Below are 20,415 nucleotides of genomic sequence, written 5' to 3' on the forward strand. Positions count from 1 at the left end.
TCCAAGCTTCATGACTTGATGTTGCAGAAGAGACTAGTGGTATAACAGCTTCACTTAGGGATGCAAGAATTGCATGAAGAATTAGTTGATCTTGTCTACGCCATGGAAGATAATCTGGATTGGGACTAGTAGCATCATTTTGAGTCACCGTTGAAGAGGGGCACGAGAGAGTGCCATCGAGATATCCTAGAAGATCCAAACCAAAGAGAAGAGCAGTGAATTGGGATTTCCATGAAAAATAGTTGAGTGGCGTGAGCTTAAGGGGCAACTGGGCAGCAGCATTAATCGTTATTAGACTTTGAGTAGGATTAGAAGGGGCAGCAGCAATAGTGGCTGTGCTGCCTGTAGAGGATGAGTTGGTGGTAGCAATGGTGGCTGAGTTGGAGGCCATTTGGGATGAAAGAGAAAAAAAATAGAAGAGGATCTTAGCTCGTTAGAGAGAAAAGCTCCGATACCATAACAAAACTAAAGGATCCAATGTTTTCCAATTGTGTTTTTCGTATGTGTTACAAGATATATATATATATACAAGACTGTAAGCATACAAGATTAAATACATGTAACAAATTCTATGTTGCTGTTACTTTATTCACGAAGATAAAATAGAAGAGATAGAATTTGTTGTGGCTGCTGTTACTAAAGCTCTTGACTTTGGAGATAAGATCGATGGTGCTTCTAGTGTTTGTTGAGATAATCCTGGAATTTCAGTTTCTGTTGAAGGTTCACTAACATTTGGGACATATATATATATATATATATATATATATATATGTATGTATGTACGTACGTATGAATGTGAAAGCGACTTTTTTTTTTTCCTAGCATCATCACCTTCTTGCTTTAAACATGGAAGGGAATCATATCCTTAAAATATAATAATGGGTACTTGCATCATTCATAGGGAACAATCTTTATTGTCCTCGCTAACCTTTCTCTTTATTTCTATCGATCGTATTATGATATATTTATTCTACAGAGATTATGTTAGTCGGAGTGACCACACCATTATTTGCAAAGAAATTTAATTGAAAATAGTGACAATTTAAATAATATATATTTAGTATTTTCATTTTATTTTTTTTACCTCCATACCTAAGAAATTCTTCGCTCTTCAGACTTCTTTGGCCGGTTTCACCATGAATCTTGACGATAACCCCTTTTCAAAGAAGCGGTGTGAATTCTATCAATCAAATCTTTATTTTATATTGTTTACGCTTTCAATTGGATTGCATTTCTTTGTCGTGGGATTCTTAACTACATCATTAGCACAAACACAATCACCTTCGGTGAAGGGATGAGGCGGCTATACACTTGAGAATGAATAAAAATGTCAGTTCATTGAATCATTTGCACAAAGGTTGGTTGGGTTTGGCAGAACACAATCACTCGACATCATTAAAAAGTTTTATGATATGTATCAAAGTATATTGGGGGTAATAACACTTTTGATCATTGAATAATTTGACCCAATTCAACTCGAAAACTCATTTTTCAAACGTTTCAATTTAAGTATCGAAAATTTAAAATTGTTTCAAAAATATCACACAAGCAGTTTCTAGACCTTTCGAACAATCAATTTACTGATGTGACTTCAAAAGGTCAAATAATTAATTCAATGACCAAAAGTGTTATTACTCCAATTATATTGCAACAAACACAAATAATCTAAGTCTCCTTGAATGCTTTGTTTTCAAAGTTGTAGTTTAAAGTTCATGATCTATAATGTTAATATAATCCATGAATCAAAGGGATATTGCGACATGTTTAAAAACTAATGAAAGTTTTGAAACAAAATCAAATGAAGATTTCTTACATAAGTTTGGTTGTTTTAAGATGTCAAATATATAATAAACAAACTCTCTTTTATTTACCTACTTTATGAATACAAATAAATTCATATCTCAAACACACCATGGACTCACCCTATGTAATAAAGACCATTATTGCCAAACAGTTCACAACAAATTCATACAATTTTCTTTGCTTTCATGATTAAGCCAACATCTTTGTCAGCCTTTTTTAATTAAATTTTGTAGACAAACACCTAATCACATCTACCACTTAATTAATTAATTTCACCTTTCCATGTCAATTGGCCCAAATGCTTGACCCATTTGAATAAAACTCCTGGCCACATCAAGTTTACTTGGTTTCTTCTGTGATTCAACATCTGCCTCTTCTTCTTCTTCTTCTTCCTTTCTCAATGTTGAGTACTCGACTTTCTCCCCATAAATTCTCACCAAAACCAAATAGAAACCCACACCCAGAACTGTAATCAGCACCAAGAACCAACTGAATTCAATATTGACCAATGATTTGGCCCTGTGAAGTGCTTCTTCACTTCTACATCTTAACACTTGATGACCCTCTTCATTGTTAATGAAGCAACCTTTTGGGACCAAACTTGGTGTCCAAAGCATGTAACCCATCACAATAAACCAAACTCCTTGGAACAGAATACTCAAAGACCTCACAAAGCTAACCAAGAAACTCTGTGGTGTAGCAATCCCAATAAGGGTTGTTGATAGTGAAACAAAGATTACAAGCTGAAGAAGCCAGTGGTATTGGCCTTCAACACCCATGTGATCAGCTGAGTGTAGATGGAAGAGAAGCAATTGTTGGGCAAAAGCTATGGATGCAATCAATAGAGTTAGGCCATATTGGGCTGATTTTGGGCCAATTTTGTCGAGAACAAGAGCAAAGATTGCATAGACAAATAAAGTCATTGAGATTGAAGCATGTTCAAAGTTGTGGAGATGGTTTGATGGTATGGTCCAGTCATTGTCAAATGGGTTGTGAGCTGCAGGGCCAATGATCAACTCCATGGCTATAGAAATTGAACTCCCAAGCATGATAAAATAGAGCTCCATGTACCTCAATTTTGAGGTAGGAAACCATGGAGAAGAAGTATAGTTTCGTGGGTTAAGAGAGTGGAGCTTGATGTGGTTGAAAAGTTGCCAGAGACCAAGTACAAAGAAGGCTACTCCTGGTCCAACATGTCCCACTAGAGTCCCCATAATCTCTGATTTGGGTTTCTTGTTGTTTGTTTGCAGAGAAAGTGAAGGAAAGGAAAAGAAACTGTTGTGGTGATGAAACAGAGAGAAACAGGGGAATTGTTGATGAAGAATGGAGGGGGGGATTGGTTGTGGGGGCTTTAAGGGGGACAATGGGTGTTGAAAATGTTGGGGGGGGGGGGGGGGGGGGGGGGGATCTAGAGGCTTCTATGATAACGTTTAAGGAAGTTTGAAAAAACTTGTTTATGTGGATGACTTGAATAAGAATTTTTTTTGGCCAAATGAAATACCTTGTTTGGTTGGTTAATATTGTGAATGTAAGATGTTTCTTAAAAATTTTCATCTTTCCATAAATCTACTCAAAATTGAAACGTTTGGAAATTATACATCGCGTCATGTAACGGCACGACAGTCAATAAATAAAAAAATTATTAAAAAAAATAAAAATTCACATAATTTGCATGACAATTATATTTGGTCTCGAACACATGATCAAGAAGCTTTTTTTAATTCACTTGTAAAATGAATTTGCGTGTACGTATTGTCCATTCTAATATTAGAAGAGATGAACCAAATTTGGGTCTTAATCACATAAATGCAAGGATATAAGAAAACTCAATCCCAATGCCAAGTCAAATATTGATTCCATGATCCAAGGTCAATCCATTTTACAAGTCACTATAAAAAAATGTTATAATATTCAATGTATATTTGTGGCGGCGACGCCGTTTTGAAAATTCTCTATGAAACAATGAAGCTCACCCCTTGTTTCTCTTTAGTGTTGTCCTTTTTCCCATATTGAAGAAAATTATTACAAGTCCCTCATTTGAAAGAAGATAAAATTTCTTAGCATGGGTGAGTGTCAACTTATCATGTCTTCATACGGATTTGATAGCCCGAGGCTATAGTCATATCGAATGTTCAAAAGACAAAATTGTATGGTATCGTTCTCTAAGAAAAAGTAGTTGTTGTTCAAAAACATTTGGATAGGACTTGCTGTCAATAGTGGCAACATGTTTAGTTGGTGTAACGATAAATGAATAGGACACACAAATTAGATATGATTTGATGTGGATTTTATTGTAGAAAATTAAAACAAATCTTTTGGATGAAACAATAAGACAGGGATTGGTACTGTTTTTCCTTATTATAAATATTCAAAAAAATAAATTGATTATAAGCGTGACATTGTATATGAATATAAAAATTAATATTTTTTACTCTTTTTTTTTTTTTGATTATCGTGGGTGTCCGGGCCAGTTTTACGCGCACCTCGACTAATCCCACGAGCCCTGAAGTTAACGACCATGTAAGCCTCCAGTGGCCCTTTGGGGGCTCGAACCTTGGACCTGTCAGTGTAACTGTCCAGGTCTTACCAGCTGAGCTATCCCTCAGGGTTATATTTTTTACTATTGTTCTTTATGATTGACACCCAATTAAATGTTGATATATATCCAGAGATTCTTAAATGTTGACCATTTGATTTAAGTCATTGCTGACATGCATATACCGATCATGACGAAACCACAGTCACTAATCTTTGAGCGTAGTACACTGAACAAATCTATCGAGTTTACGTATTAACTCACATACTATGCATACCAAACAAACCTATGAAAATCCATATGTAAACTTATGCCTTCGAATATGATTAAACCCTAATAACAAAACATGACTAACATATGCCTTACCACCAAGCCAACATCATCCCATTGTATCTCTTGCTTGTCCTAAACCCTTTAGCAAATATGTAATGATTCTATGCGTCACTACATATGTGTAACTTCATAATATTATTTAAATTAATCACTTTGGTTTTTGGTTTTTTTTTTTTGATAAGCATCACTTTGATTAATTGATGCTATGATTCTATGCGTCACTACATATGTGTAATTACATAATATTATTTAATTAATCACTTTGGTTAATTAATTGCTAGTGATGGAAGAATATGAGATCAAGTTGTAAAAGATTCTCCTTTAGACCTTAAGTACATATTGTTGTTCCATTTGCGGCTCATGGGTGGTCGCGTATTAAATAAGCTGGTCAAACTGTTAATACTGACCGTTGATCTGAACTCCATCATGCATCATAATCATGTTCAGATTGTTCTCTATTTGGACTAATCGAATGCATTGAATTAAAAGCTTTCTTTGAGTTTGAGGGAACCCAATTCACGTGGTTTGCGTGGAAGGAGTATTGTTATCTAATTATTTGGGGCCCTCTTCATCTTTTTTCTTCTTAATATTATTTTTTTTAATGAAGTATTCTTAAGTTCCTTTAATGAGAAAATGAAGATGCTCTTTCAATCTATATTACAAGAAACTAGAACATATAATCAGTGTTTTAAATACTGGCCGGCATGCATCGGTTCAACCAATTAAATCGGATATCAAACCCTTCACCGACATGATTTAATTTAAAATATCAAATTGAACCATGCCGGTCAAAACCAATTTAATCGGACTGTTTTTATCAGTATTGAACCGATTTACACATATTATTTTTTAAAAAATTATAATTCAATAAAGAATTTTATTTGATAGAGATTAATTAATATTAATTAATTTATAAAGTTAAAATATCATATTAATTAATTAATATGATATTTAGTGGAGATTAGTATGTTTGTGAAGTAACTTAAGGTAGAGAGAGGAGCGGCCCACAGGAAATATTTGGTTGAAGATGGAGATGTTCTTTCTATCTAGACTACAAGAAACTAGAACATGTAAGTGTAGAAAAAGTGCACCCAAAATCCAAATGCAACTTTCATTCTTTTGCATGACTTTTAGCATAAACCACAATTCCAAAAATAGAAGAAAAGGAAAGAAACTTTGATTATGTTAGTATTAAGGAAACTTCTCCCTAATAAGTAGAAGAAATGAAATTCCGAAAAAGATCCTGAGTAGGTGATATTATATGTTTTCCCTTCCAAGTCATGTGAAATTTTTTAAGGGACTTTTGGAGGCCGGTACACTAGGTTATACTTAATTGTAAAAAAGTGCAATCACTAAAAGATCCTTTTAAAAAAGTACACTGGGGATCATCTTTTACCAAAATAACCTCAATTTTGATTTTCTCTCTCCACGAATTGTGATACAATAGTGATACTTTTAAATAGAAGATCCAATTTAGTGTTCAATTTATATTTTTGGCTCATAAAATGATGATATAAATGTTAGAATGTAAATTTGATAGCATTACATGTCTTTCTGGTTCAATTATGTCATTTTAGTGGATTTTTGATGTTCGTGATACTATAGTGATACATCTCTGCAGCTGTAAATGTTTTTCCAAAACGAGCAAGAGATGTACAAACCAAGAAAATAAAACCAAGAAAGGAAAAGTAATTAGGAAGAAGAAGTATGCATATTGGTTCAATTGTATCATTTTAATGAATTTTTTGTGTTCGTGATACTATAGTGATACATCTCTGCACTTGTAAATGTTTTTTCAAAACGAACAAGAGAGGTAACCAAGAAAAGAAAATCAAGAAAGGAAAAGTAGTTAGGAAGATGAAGTATGCATACTAGTTTCATCATTTTAGTGGTTTTTTGGTGTTGGTGATACTATAGTGATACTATAGTGATACTATAGCGATACATCTCTGCAAAAAACGAACCAGAGTCCAGATCTGCAAAAAAACAAAGCACAACCCAGATTGAACAACGAAGCATAGTCCAGATCTGTCAAAAACGAAGCAGAGCAACTCGACGCAGTCCAGATTGAGCAACGACGAAGAAGGAGATGAAGAGAGGAGAAACTCGGCCAAAAACGGAGAAGAAGACAACGAAGAACCAGATCGAGAACCAGAAGAAGAAGAAGAAGAAGAAGAAGAAGAAGAAGGAGAGAAAGAAGGAGATAACTTTTAGTAGAGAAGAATGAGAGAAAGAGAGGACACACTAGAGTTGGATAGTTGGAGGGAGGAGAAGAAGAAGAAAGAGGAGGGTATTATAGGTATAAACTAAAAAATATCTTAAGTCAGATGACCAAATTACCCTTAAATTGCACTTTTTTACAATTTTAAAAATATCCATGACTTTTTACAATTAAGTTGTCTAAAATGCTCTTACTGCCAATTATCCGATTTTTTAATTACTTCGTTAATGGGCTTGACCCATCAAAATCAAAAGGCCCACATATATAAACGAAAGTCGTTGAATTTTCACGGATAAGTTTTGTCATTCGTGCCGTGCGACTAGAAACGGCGAGAAAATGATTGATGACCAGTCCAAGGGCCTCGTGTCGTGTGGCTCATGAATGAAAATTTGGAAAAGGACAAGTTTCTAGAATTTGGGCCTTTGTTAGTACATCCGGTTCACAAAGTCATTACAGATGGGCTTAAAGCCTTGAAAAGTTAACGCACCCTTTTTTCAAATCCAAGCAAGTCTATAGGTTCATATGTCAAGTACATATAAATCTCATCCAACCATTTTAGTTTCTATTGGCATGACGTTCTTTCTGACAAAAACCAAAACATCAAGAAGAAATTGGGTTACTAATGACCACGACCTTTACTTTCATTTAACAGTTATTAAATATAGGGATCCCAACTACTTAGTTGTATGCAAAAGATTTTATGTGGAGTCCACGAATTAACTTGAATCATGTGCATCCATGATCACTATCTTGGGAAGAAATACAGTTTTCTCCAAGGTTAGAGAGATGCCGGTGATTGGAGGCAGTGGCCACAACTAATCCAGTTCAATTGGACATTTAATCAAACAGGTAGCGAACAATGCATGAATGGACACAACAGAGTAACTCTATGGACTATTTGCACTCACTTGGTCACAAAAAAAAGTCCAAAACACAATAGCCACTCTGAATAATTTGTAATTCATTCCAGAAATCACCATTGCAGTTTATGGATATATTATTGTGCCGACCCATAAAATAATTTTTCCAATACAAACCTAAAGAGTCGTGGCCCTAGATTTTTTTTAAATAAATGAATAACTCGAAATGCTTGTAGTGCTTGATATTATCACTTCGCTAAGTGTTCACTACATAAGGCCATATAAGGGCTAAAATGCTTTACATTATATACGATCGACAGGAACAATAGACAAGAAAGAAATTCAGAAGAACGTGGTAGGTGTAAATCATTTGTACATCCAAATTGCAAGTTGATATATATTATAATCCCGAGATGAGTCAGTGAAAGATCAACATAATGTAACACGATACCATATAAGTTTGCGATTTAAAGATTCAATATAGACTTAAACTCAGATCATCAAGCTGCACGCACAGAAGTTTCTCACCTAACGATAAGATAAGTATGGTCAACGCTCAGCGCATGGCATGTGTTGGCTCAAGTTGAGCATTGGTTGTTGGCGTCATGATTGCTTGCTTGTTGGCGTTCTTAGTGGTTGTTCTGATATGCCCGCACTTGGTGGAGTTGTTTTGAAGTAGGTGAAGTAATTTGCTTGCTTGAAACTCGTCAAGGTGGAGATTTGTGGAATTTTTGACTCATTTCTGCATATGTTATTGTTATTAGTATCCGGACGGGCCCAAGTGTTATCCGGACAGATCTGTCCAGACACCTCTAGGTGTCATCCGAACAGTTAACCCAATTTCAGGTCAGAAGAGCATCCATCTGGACAACTACTCGAACCGTCTGGACACCTGATGGGATTATGCAATTCCCCAATAGTTTTAAATAGAATTTTAGGGTTTCTTTGTTTGTAACTTTGAGAGCACCGTCTAGAGAGAGAACTCAGAAAGAGGAAACACTTGAGAGAGAGGGGATCCAAGAGATAGGCAAGAGAGCGGCTCTTGGGGGTTCCGATTGTCTTGTGGGTAAGTGAGTATGGGATAAATTTATTGGTATCACCAAAGTAGTTAAGTTTATTTATTGAATATTAATCCCACCAATCTAGTTTAACTCATAATTAACAAGTCATTAGCATGATTCATGTGATCATGATTGCAAACTGCTCCAACATACTTGACTGACATATATATCTCCATTTATTAATCTATCCAGATTGGGTATCCAATTGTCGGTATATATATATATATATATATATATAGGGAGAGGGAGAGAGTATTTAAATTAATTAGATTTTTGTGGCCTTGATCAATGACATCTACTATAAATAGCAAAACAAGGTAAGTGATCTCCTCACTCTCTTGACATTCATTCAAGCTTCTAAAGTGTTAGTTAACATGGCTGGCCTCCTCTCCATTATTCTAGCTTTCTCATTCACCCTCTTCCATCTCTTTACAAATCTCGAAGCCAAATCAATCAACAAAGATAATCATGAATTCGCAAGAAGCTTAGACCCCAAGATATTGAATCTCAAGAAGGAAAAGCTTACACAGATGACCTTATATTGGCATGACCTTGCTGAAGGCCAAAACCAAACATCAATTGTATCCGTCCCACCACCGACCAATACATCCGCCACACTCTTCGGCCAAATTAGGGTTATGGACAATCCCTTGACTGCAAAACCTTATCGTAGATCGAAAGTTATTGGACGGTCACAAGGATTGTACGCGTACGCGTCACAAGAAGAGTTCGACTTATCGATGGCAATGAACTTTGTATTCACAGAAGGGGAGTACAATGGTAGCTCATTTACCATGGTTGGGTGGAACAACGTTCCAGCGGACGTGAGAGAGATGCCAATTGTCGGTGGTACCGGGATTTTCAGGTTTGCTAGGGGTTATGCGAAGGTTACAAGTTACTATTTTGTATACCCGATTGCGAATATTAAGTTTGATGCCTATGTGTTGCACTATTGATCAATGTATGGTCACAAGTTTTAGGTCTCTTACTAGGCCAAAGCTTGTAGTACTTATGTTTCTAGAGTTTGATTTCAATTCAATAAAGCGCATTGACGTTTGTTTGGGATGCCGAAACTCTGGAATTTCTTAAAATTTACAATTCTAATCCAATGGTAGAGAGAAAAAAATCTAACAAGTTTTAAAAATAAAAATATGATGTAACGTGACACACCTCCCTGTAAATTATATGAAATTGCAGAGCCACCAAATTCGTTTATTTGTAATCACTCATGAGACTAGTGATGTTATTGTAATCACTTGTGAAGTTAATCGCATCAACCATTTTAGTTTCTATTGGTATGACGTTCTTAGTGGCAAAAACCAAAAATAAGTTCAAGCAGTGAAGGAAGTCACCAAAAATAATGTAGTTCATTTGGGCATTTAATCAAACAGGTAGCGAACATCATACAAGCTTGCGATTTGAATATCCGATATAGATCTAAAGATTTTAAACTCGGGCTATGAAACCCAAGCATGTAAAAATTTCTCACATGCCGACCGAGTAATAGGGCCAAGGCCCAGCTCGTGGCTACTAATTCTAAAAGTGTTAACATGACTAACTCCTCTCCATCATTCTAGTTTTCTCATTCATCCTATTCCACCTCTTCACAAATCTCTTAGCCAAATCAATAAACGAAGATAATTATGAATTCGCAAGAAGCCTAGACCCCAAGATATTGAATCTCAAGAAAGAAAAGCTCACATTCATGACCTTATATTGGCATGCATGATCTTTCTGTAGGCCAAAACCAAACATCAATTGTATCCGTGCCACCACCCACCAACACATCCGCCACACTCTTCGGCGCAATTAGGGTTACGAACGATCCCTTGACCGTAGATCCTAACCCAAGCTAGAAATTAATTGGAAGGTCACAAGGATTTTACGCGTACGCGTCACAAGAAAATATGTTCGACTTATCGATGGTGATGAACTTTGTAATTTGTATTCACAGATGGCAAGTACAATGGTAGCTCATTTACCATAATTGGAAGGAACAACGCTCTAACGAAGGTTAGATAGATGCCAATTGTCAATGATACTGGGGTTTTATAGGTTTGGTAGTGGTTATGTCGAGCTTAGAACTCACTATTTTATCTGCCCGGTTGCCAATATTAAGTATGATGCCTATGTGTTGCACTATTGATCAATATGGTCATAAGTTTGAGGTCTCTTATTAGGCCAAAGCTTGCAATACTTGTAGAGCCCACGAATTCACTTGAATTAATATGGTCATAAGATTTCATGTGCATCATATTAGACATGTGGAGCTCACGAATTCACTTGAATCATATGCGTCCAACTCAACCGCTGAGATAATTGAGATAGCAAAGTGATGGGATGTATCATTTTTGTTTATATAATCACCCCACTAAAAGTATATTTGCTGATATTATATGTATTTGGTAATTGATTCTAGCCTTACATGTATATACATGGAAGTACGGACAAAATGAAATTAATGTGTACAGTACAATAATGTCATGTAAGGAATAAAATGCTTTATATTATATATGACAGGAACAAAAAACACAAGAAAAAGAAATTCAGAAGAACGTGGTAGGTGTACATTAATATTTGTACATCCAAATTAATCACAAGTTGATACATAATATAATCTAGATGAATCAGTGAAAGAGATCGCAATAATTTGTTATGTAACCGAGACACCATACAAGCTTGTGATTTGGATATCCGATATAAGCTTTAACTCAAGGTCATCAAACATGCGCGCACAAAAGTTTCTCAGTTGACGACGGCTTAAGTAGGGCCAAAACTCAATGCGTAATCATAAGAGTATTGCTCTCAGTATTAATCGAATTCAGAATCCATAGGTTTAGCGTCATAGCGATTCACCGTTGTGATATACCTAGGTTGTTAAGTTTATATATTAAAGATAAATCTCACCATTCCATTTTGACTCATAATTAACAATGTGATTAGCATGATTCATGTGATGATGACTGCAAACAGTGACAATAGGGATCCCAACAGCTGGTATCCCAGTTATCCCAGCTGTTAAGTTGTATGCACATGATTTTATGTGTATCATGTAGGACATGTGGATTCTTTAAATTCACTTGAATCATGTGTGTCCACCTCAATAGTTAGGATAACAACATGTGCGAATTTTTATTATCATTTGCGGATGGCAACCTGCTCCAACATACTTGAATGACATATATTATCTCCAATTACCAATCTATCCAGATTGCAAAGCCTATCCAAGTGTCGGTATATATGGAGAATCTTAAAATTAATTATATATTGGTGATCTTGATCAATCAGACATACTATAAATTGCAATACAAGGTGAGTGATCTCCTTACTCTCTTACTAAGAGAGTCGACTCTTACTATTCATTCGAGCTTCTAGCTAGCCTTCTAAAAGTGTGAATTAACATGACTGGCCTCTTCTACATTATTCTAGTTTTCTCATTCATCCTCTTCCATCTCTTCACAAATCTCGCAGCCAAATCGATCAACGAAGACAATCATGATTTCGCAAGAAGCTTAGACCCCAAGATATTGAATCTCGAGAAAGAAAAGCTCACATACATGACCTTATATTGGCATGATCTTGCTGAAGGCCAAAACCAAACATCAATTGTATCCGCACCACCCAGCAAGACATCCGCCACAAGATTCGGCCAAATTAGGGTTATGGACGATCCCATGACCGCAGAGCCTAATCCTAGGTCGAAAGTAATCGGAAAGTCACAAGGATTGTCCGCGTACGCAGCACAAGAAGAGTTCGGCTTATCGATGGTACTGAACTTTATATTCACAGAAGGGAAGTACAATGGTAGCTCATTTACCACAGTTGGACGGAACAATTTTCAAGCGAAGGTGAGAGAGATGCCAATTGTCGGTGGTACTGGGCTTTTTAGGTTTGCTAGGGGTTATGTGAAGGTTACAACTTACTATTTTGTCTTCCCAGTTGCCAATATTAGGTTTGATGCCTATGTGTTGCACTATTGATCGATATGGTCATAAGTTTGAGGTCTCTTATTAGGCCAATTAGCTTGCATTGATTGTGTTTGTCAAGTTTGATTTCAATTCAACAAAGCATGTTGACGTTTGTTTGTAATCGCTCATTGGATTGTGATGTTATTGTAATCACTTTTGAACTTATAAAGTGAGTATGAGTTTTTTTTTCTTTTCATTATTCCATCCAATATTCCAAGATTACTGGTTGTACATACCAACACGGCCAAACAATCGATCATAAAAGATTATGTTAGAGAGATGCCGGTGGTAGCCGGGTTTTTCAGTTTGCTAGAGGTTATGTTAGACAAAAATCATAGGTATCCCAAACTTTCGGTGTTCTAAATATGATGTGTCAATCAATGAGTGGATTTGTACGAGCACTTTGTATTTAAGTTGAAAATAAAATAAATCATCTTTGTGTAACACATCATATTTGAAATATTTGGGATACTAATTCTTGGGATCCCTATCACTGCTGTTATGTTGAGGTTATAACTGATGATTACGATCCAAAGACGGGAAATGCATTTGTTGAGCATAATGTTTATGTGTTACATTATTGATGCTCTCAAATTAATTTGTATACTTTTCTTTGTTAATGTCTGTGAATCAAGATTCTCTCAACAAGATGACACTAAAAAAAAGTTGTTAATATTAGTAATTTAAGACTAGTTGGTATTTCTTACACGTGAACAAAAAAATGTGAATACAAAATTCAATGTTTGTAATAAATCACAACAAAAGTGGGACCACATATTTGCTGTGGGATCCGTCGCATCTATGATTGAAAAGTAAGTTCACAAAGTTGGTTCATATTTTTTGTTCGTATGTGAAAATTGGTTATATATATAGTGAAATAAAAAATTGCTGATACATATGTACATGTGGGACTCCAACAGCTTCATGTTCAACCAGCTCTGCACGACTGCATATGTGAATGTGAACATAAACAGTAGGATCAAACGGACACTAATTAAGTTTGCAAGATTAATGAACAATACTTGGAAAAATTAACCTTTAAGTTTCAGTTTCCTTATAGTTTGTGGCAGACCACTATTCAATTCAATGCTACATATGCATGCTCTATTCCCATTATCTCCACAAATGAAAGCAAAAACCTCCACTATTCAATTCAATCTCTTATATATAATATTGTTACCTACTACTAATGATGGAATTTTGGACAGCCCATGTCACACGATGAGGTTTTGGTCCAACAGCCCTTCATAATGCCATATTCTATGCACATTTATTTATTTGTTTATGATCATCAAACCAGTACTGAAAACGGACACCATGGCTAGAGCTAGGGTTCTTCCCATCACACACTCCAAATTCCTCATCTTCCTACTCTTCTCAAACTTGGTCGCAGTCCTTGTCAATGGAGAAGAAACAAACAAAGACTTTGTTCGAACCCTAGATCGTAAGCTCATCAGTCTCAAGAAGGAGAAACTTAGCCATTTTCAGTTCTATTGGCATGACATTGTGATCAGCGGCAAAACCCCACTTAAGTTCCGGTAGTGAAATCACCATCCAAGACCTGTTTCGGAGCGATAGCAATGATCGATGATCCGTTAACATTAGGGCAAAAATTGAGCTCAAAATTGGTAGGAAGGGCACAAGGGTTATATGCATTGGCATCACAAGAAGAATTTGTGTTGTTGATGGTTATGAATTTTATTTTCATCAATGAAGGCAAGTACAATGGCAGTACAATCACAATCTTGGGGAGAAATACAGTTTTCTCTGAGGTTAGAGAGATGCCGGTGATCGGAGGGAGCGGGCTTTTCCGATTTGCTAGAGGTTATTTTGAGGCCAGTACTTATATGTTTAACCAAACATCAGGAGATGCCATTGTTGAGTATAATGTTTATGTACGTAATGCATTAGTGATGGTGCTTTCTCTCTAGATTATTCACTCTTTGTCAATGGCCAGCTTGATTGGGTTCCGTAATTTATTTAAAATCATAGAGTTTAAATTTTGAATATAATGATTTGGAAAGTATACCACATCATATAATTTTTTTTTTAATTTAAAATTTATCTTATTTTTTTCTTCACTATTAGATATGAATTGTAAACTCGAGGAGATTGTGGAACCCTAAATTCATTAAACTAAGTGTGGTTGGTCTAGATTTGGACTATTTGGTGTTCTACAATTACTTAGAGTTTTACAATTCGCATCTAATGGCAGAGAAAAAATCAGATAAGTTTTAAAAATCAAAAAACAAATGTGTGTTGTGATGTGTCACACCTCTCAAACCATTGAATTAAAATGATGTGCTCTCCTATTCTAAAAAAAATTACGGAGCCCCCGGATCCGTTGCATCACTGTAATTTAACCTTTTAGTTACAATATTAGTTAATTTTATCATAAACGTCTTCCAATTGTATCCAAGTCCTTAATTTTCTTTCAAATATGCTATCTAATATTTTCAAAATTACAACATTTTCCAACACTATTGCAAGCCATCATCACCTACATCTCCTACTAATTGTGTGTGCAATCTGTCCTAATAAAATAAAATAAGAAGTGAAAGTAAAAAAAAAAAAAAAGAATTGACGTTAAATCTACGCATGCTGGGACTGGACTTGTAAGTTGTAAGCGACTGGGATGTGTTGGGCCATTCATTTTGGGCTCAAGAACTGGAATTTCTTGGGCTATTCGTTGCAAGCCCAACAACAGCGTTAAAGAAATTTGTGGCCTAAGTTTTTTTATAGTTCGCTTTGGGCTTGGCCAACAAGGCCTGTGGCACAGTTCTGAGATATAAGCCTATGCTCCAATTGATGACAATTTTATGATGGGTTAATACAACTATTGGTCATCGAAAGATGATCAATGTTCCAATTTAATCACCGAACTTTCAATTGTTTCAAATTGGTCACCGATAATTCAATTTGTTCCAATTAAGTCACTCGGGTAAAATTAGACAATTTCGATACCAATCAATCTATTGAGGTTTCAAGTTTACCAATAGACAGTTGTTAGTGATAACAAACAAGACATATATGACGATAGTTTTTGTATGATGATTCAATAACGCAAATGGCTACCCAATGAAGTCATCAGATAGTGAATCATGTAATAATCTGATTTCAACATGGACCACACACAATTTGACATTGGTATATATAGGATTAAACCACTGTTATGTGAATGCTATTTTTAGAACTATGGTAACGTGGCTTAGGCAAAATTCTCATATATCAAATATCCATTAAAAAGATCATTAATTTTACATATCCAGATATATGATTACGATTGCGTATTTATCTTTAATGAAGGTTTGACTGAGTTTAGTTCAAGCCCAAATCATGCTCACACTCACACAATACAATTTTTTTCGTTCCATCTGTCACCAACTTTTGACCTAATTAAGGTGTTGGTCTAATAGTAAGGTGCATGGTAGTCATGTTTGAGATCGCATGTGAATTTTCTATGAACTTATCTGATATGCGTATGTAGTTTGTGGACTAGTACGCAGATCCGATAGATTTATCGGGAGTGTACCCGACGGATAATGACTACTCATCATACAAATAAAAGAGAGAGAGAAATATAAACATCTCTATCATTAGTTTGCTTTATAGATTCAGATCAGATTATTAGATAAGCTCAACCATTAAAGGTAACATGAACTGATGGGTCACCATCTGTGGATCCCAACTTTCCCAATACAAATGTTCCCTCTTGTTTTATTTCAACTTCCTCAAAACCTTAGGATATTTTTCTTGGGAAAATTAAGGATAAGTCCCTCAATGAAAAGTTTTGTTCCAATAAGAACACCCTTAAAAGTCTTATTCCATAATGTCCATATAGTTTGAACTAATATTCCAAAAAACACAAAAAGTCAAAATATATGGATTTATTGTCTAAAACATGGCACATGACTCCTGAACATGATTCATCTTGGACCTCCACCGGAAGCTTCGTCTCCGCCCCTCATGGCTTATTCGAGAGTTCTATGACATTTTTTAGTGATTTTTCATTCGGATTTTTGTTGTGTTCGAACTAGATCTACTCATACTTACCACGAGACTTGTATATCTTGTTGTTTTCCTTCGATCTGTCATCATATCATTATTTTCGATAGTTTTTGTGGTGATTTTCGTGGTTTTTTTGGTTCTAATGTGAGATCTACAGACTGTAGGCGATATGTTATCTGTTTCGATTAATTTGATATTTGTCATGCTAAATGTTATATGTTTTGTTAAAATGTTATTTGTCCTTAATATGTTTGAAGTTCCAAAATGACCAAACCCGATAACATGTCAGAACAAATATAATATCTGCATATTCAAATTCGATTTCGGAAGAATATTGACAGCTACAAAACATATATAATATTGACATATACAAAACAGATATAATATCATATACGAAACAGATATAATATCTGCATATTCAGATCCGATTTCAGATGAAAAAAAATGGTTCAAAAAAGCAATAAAACCTCAAAGGTGATGCGCCTTCGTCTGTGGAGTTGATTGGAGGTGTTGATGGTCGTCGGCGTTGGTCATATTGGTCGGATCTAGCTCTTTTTCAAACGGTGGTCGTGATTTCATGAAGCTTTTTTGGCAACTCAAGTGATTTTCTATTGTTGGTGATGACTAAGCTTTGATCGGGCTGACCTAGAGCTTCATTTTGGTAGTTCGTTCGTCGAAAATGATGGCCGGACGGCCAACTTCCGATATGGTGACACAAGAAAGAAGGAGGAGGAAGAAGAAAGGAGGAAGAACAAGGAGGAGCGAGGGTATTTTGATAAGTTGCTAAGCTTTATCCTTTTTTCTAAAGTTTTTTTTAGATTGTCTTTGTTGAAATACAACTTTTAAGTTTTGTCCTTATAGATAAAAACCCCTATTTTCTTCTCATGACCCCACATTCTCGTCCACGGTGTGGGTGGTGTCATTGCCTCATTGGTCCACAGCTCCTGGATACATGAATCTTATCCGCCGAAACTCGTCACCGTCCCTAGAATTATCTGTAGGATTCGGCGGACAAAGTAGAATCTCTATCATGCAAGTAAAGCCACACAAAATCTTACCCTTTTTTCTTTCTCTCTTTTTGGCGTTTACATCCTCACAAGAATGTTCGAGTTTTTATTATATTCTCATTGACTCGAGTAATTTACACCGACCCATCCCATTTATCATCCCTATGCTACAGAATCGATCTAGCTAATTAATCATATCAGAAAATAAAAAATAAAAAATATCCCATTTTTTACCCTCTATAAATGCTTTGGTTCCCAATAACCTTTCTCTTCTCAAATTAACCATATAATTAGTAACAAATCTTTCAAACTCTTTTGCTCTTCTTTCTCTCCACAAAAATATGGTCAGAGACTATAGATATTATTCTAACTATGAATACTTATTGGAGTACTTGGCTTTCCCTCCAGCCCACGTATGCTTCTTCATGGTCATACTATTTTTCGTATTGGGTTTCTCATGGTATGCAGACTATGAGTCCAAATTCGAGTGGTTCATAAGCCAGGCGAAGCTAATACTCATACTTTCTCCTCTAGTTCTACTAATAGTCTTGTATTGCTTATCCGGCGGAGTTTCGTTCTTCGTACCGGGGCCGGCGCAGGGTTCGACCCACCAAGCTGGAGGGTCTCCATGGGGTGTAGCGTCATTGCTTGTGTTCCTTTTGTTTATGATTTCTTATCAGTCTTCTTTTCATGACCGTTGGTTTCCCTTAAGTACTAGATGAGGTTAGGTTGATGATCGATACGTTTTAGAAATAAAGGGACTTCAGACTTGGCTTGTTATTTGGTTTACTTCTATATATATATAGGCTAGCTTAATCGTGTATTTTTGTTCCAGCTGATAATTAATCAAGTAGAAGCTTCATTTTGTATATTCGTGGTTTGTTAAAATGTTCAATTTTTTTTGAAGTTGTTAGTGTGCTTTCCATATACTCTGTAAAGAATGTTAAAATCACTTGGCGATAGTACTCTGACTGGCTATCTATTTGAATTTAGGGCGTAAAGAATATCAACTAAGGTTGGGAGTTTGATTCTATGCTACGCAGTTATTTGGAAGTGATTTGTACTAGGTGTCGAGCCAACTAACATGTCGAACGAGTTTGCATGTACTTAGCCTATCTCGAGTTTAGATTTATTGCACTGTCTAAAACACCCTTGCTGAATTGTTCTCAGTTAAAAAAATTGAAGATAAGATATGTCATATCATCATCTAACACGGTGTGGATTTCTGATAAAAAAAATTACTGAACACGTGGACTCGAACCCAAAAATGGTAGGTGTAGGTCAAGATCATATGCGTATGTGAATGGATCGTCGGGTCATCAGTTCGCCACGTGTATGAGTATGCGCTTCCAGTTACCATTTTCGTGGGCTATTATATTTTTCTTTCCTTCATGGGCTCCAGCTTCAGGCCTTTGACAAAAATGACTGGCCACCGAGCTACGTACATAAGTTGGGCCTTACCTACACAGGCCACCTGTGAGGCTGTGATCAGCATGACAACATCCAAAAGCAAACACATCAACTTCAAATAAAACACTAATTAGTAATTATTATCTTTTCACACATCAGCATCGGCTGGTCATGTGTTGAGATAGCAACATTATTTTACAATCAAGTATTTTGGCTTATTTTCTTCAAATTTTGTTATTCTTTGATTCTCCTTTGAGATCTAGAGAAATGAAAGGTAAACCAAATCAATAAACAAGAACCAGCTCTAACGCCTCAATCATTCTTCAAATTAAGACTAACCTGACGAGCCTCAATCATTTTTCAAAGACTAACTTGACAAATAACAGAGAAATTATACTTGAAAGGTTCACAAAAACAACTTCAAAGGACCATAAAGACCCACCAATTACCAAAGTTTAAGTCAAATAGCGACGAGACTAAGACACCATTTTTTTTCATGAATCAGTTGAGACATGGGTCGAGGTCTATTGTGGGAAAATAATGTAAGATGACATTCGCACACACTGAGTTAAGCAATGGGTCATCTCACCAATTGAGATAATGAAAACACATATGCGACATGAACTTATGACCTCCCACTTATAGATAGACTTATCGCAATCAAGTTCACCATTTTAACCAACAACCCATTGTTGACTAAGATACCGCATCCACCACCAAAAATCCAACCATCCCAAGCACCTGAACGAAAATAAGGGAGATGAGAAATAACAAATCCAAAACTTTTAAGTTTAAAATTGTGAAAAAAAAAAAAAAAAAAAAAAAAAACCAAATCTAATACAGAAAGAGAGAAGAAAAATAGGCGGAAGTTTTCATGGGGAGCAGTTATAATTAGGGTAAAAATATAATTAGTTTATTATGTGTACTTAAAAGAGCGAAAATTCTTTGGTGGACCTTTAAAATGTCTAAAAATGACATAAGTACCGGTTAGGAAATGTCCCCAAGTTTAAACTTGGAGGGCGAAGCCCAGTATCAAAGGCCGGTTTGTGTTATTTTCTTAGTGTCCAAGAGATAAGGCCCAAAAATAATATTTCTGAAGGCCCAAGGATTTATTTTGAGCCCAGACCTCTTTCAAGTTGTCATAGGTTCTTATTTTTATTGGGCTTAAGGTTTGTAAGGGGCCCAGCCCTTAGGTTCGATTTTTAAGG

The 20,415-nt window shown here is 35.7% G+C and overlaps 3 protein-coding genes across 3 annotated transcripts; 2 read left to right on the forward strand and 1 right to left on the reverse strand.

Annotated features, from left to right (window-relative positions):
* Positions 1–1,818: 1,818 nt before the first annotated feature.
* On the reverse strand, positions 1,819–3,161 carry LOC120015982 (transmembrane protein 45A-like). Its single transcript, XM_038868523.1, has one exon. It carries the CDS (start codon positions 3,015–3,017, stop codon positions 2,076–2,078), a length of 942 nt encoding a protein of 313 aa, XP_038724451.1. The 5' UTR covers positions 3,018–3,161; the 3' UTR covers positions 1,819–2,075.
* A 6,006-nt stretch (positions 3,162–9,167) lies between these two features.
* Positions 9,168–9,827, forward strand: LOC120015998 (dirigent protein 20-like). Its single transcript, XM_038868537.1, has one exon. The coding sequence runs from the start codon at positions 9,189–9,191 to the stop codon at positions 9,768–9,770; it is 582 nt and encodes a 193-aa protein (XP_038724465.1). The 5' UTR covers positions 9,168–9,188; the 3' UTR covers positions 9,771–9,827.
* A 2,388-nt stretch (positions 9,828–12,215) lies between these two features.
* On the forward strand, positions 12,216–12,794 carry LOC119979921 (dirigent protein 22-like). Its single transcript, XM_038822542.1, has one exon. It carries the CDS (start codon positions 12,216–12,218, stop codon positions 12,792–12,794), a length of 579 nt encoding a protein of 192 aa, XP_038678470.1.
* The last annotated feature ends 7,621 nt before the right edge of the window (positions 12,795–20,415 follow it).

This window comes from Tripterygium wilfordii, chromosome 15 (genome assembly GCF_013401445.1).
Source record: "Tripterygium wilfordii isolate XIE 37 chromosome 15, ASM1340144v1, whole genome shotgun sequence".
NCBI classification, from domain to species: domain Eukaryota; kingdom Viridiplantae; phylum Streptophyta; class Magnoliopsida; order Celastrales; family Celastraceae; genus Tripterygium; species Tripterygium wilfordii.

Excerpts from the sequence above, each read along its gene's own strand:
- LOC120015998 (XM_038868537.1), top strand. The coding sequence starts at position 9,189 with ATGGCTGGCCTCCTCTCCATTATTCTAGCTTTCTCATTCACCCTCTTC.
- LOC120015982 (XM_038868523.1), bottom strand. The coding sequence starts at position 3,017 with ATGGGGACTCTAGTGGGACATGTTGGACCAGGAGTAGCCTTCTTTGTA.
- LOC119979921 (XM_038822542.1), top strand. The coding sequence starts at position 12,216 with ATGACTGGCCTCTTCTACATTATTCTAGTTTTCTCATTCATCCTCTTC.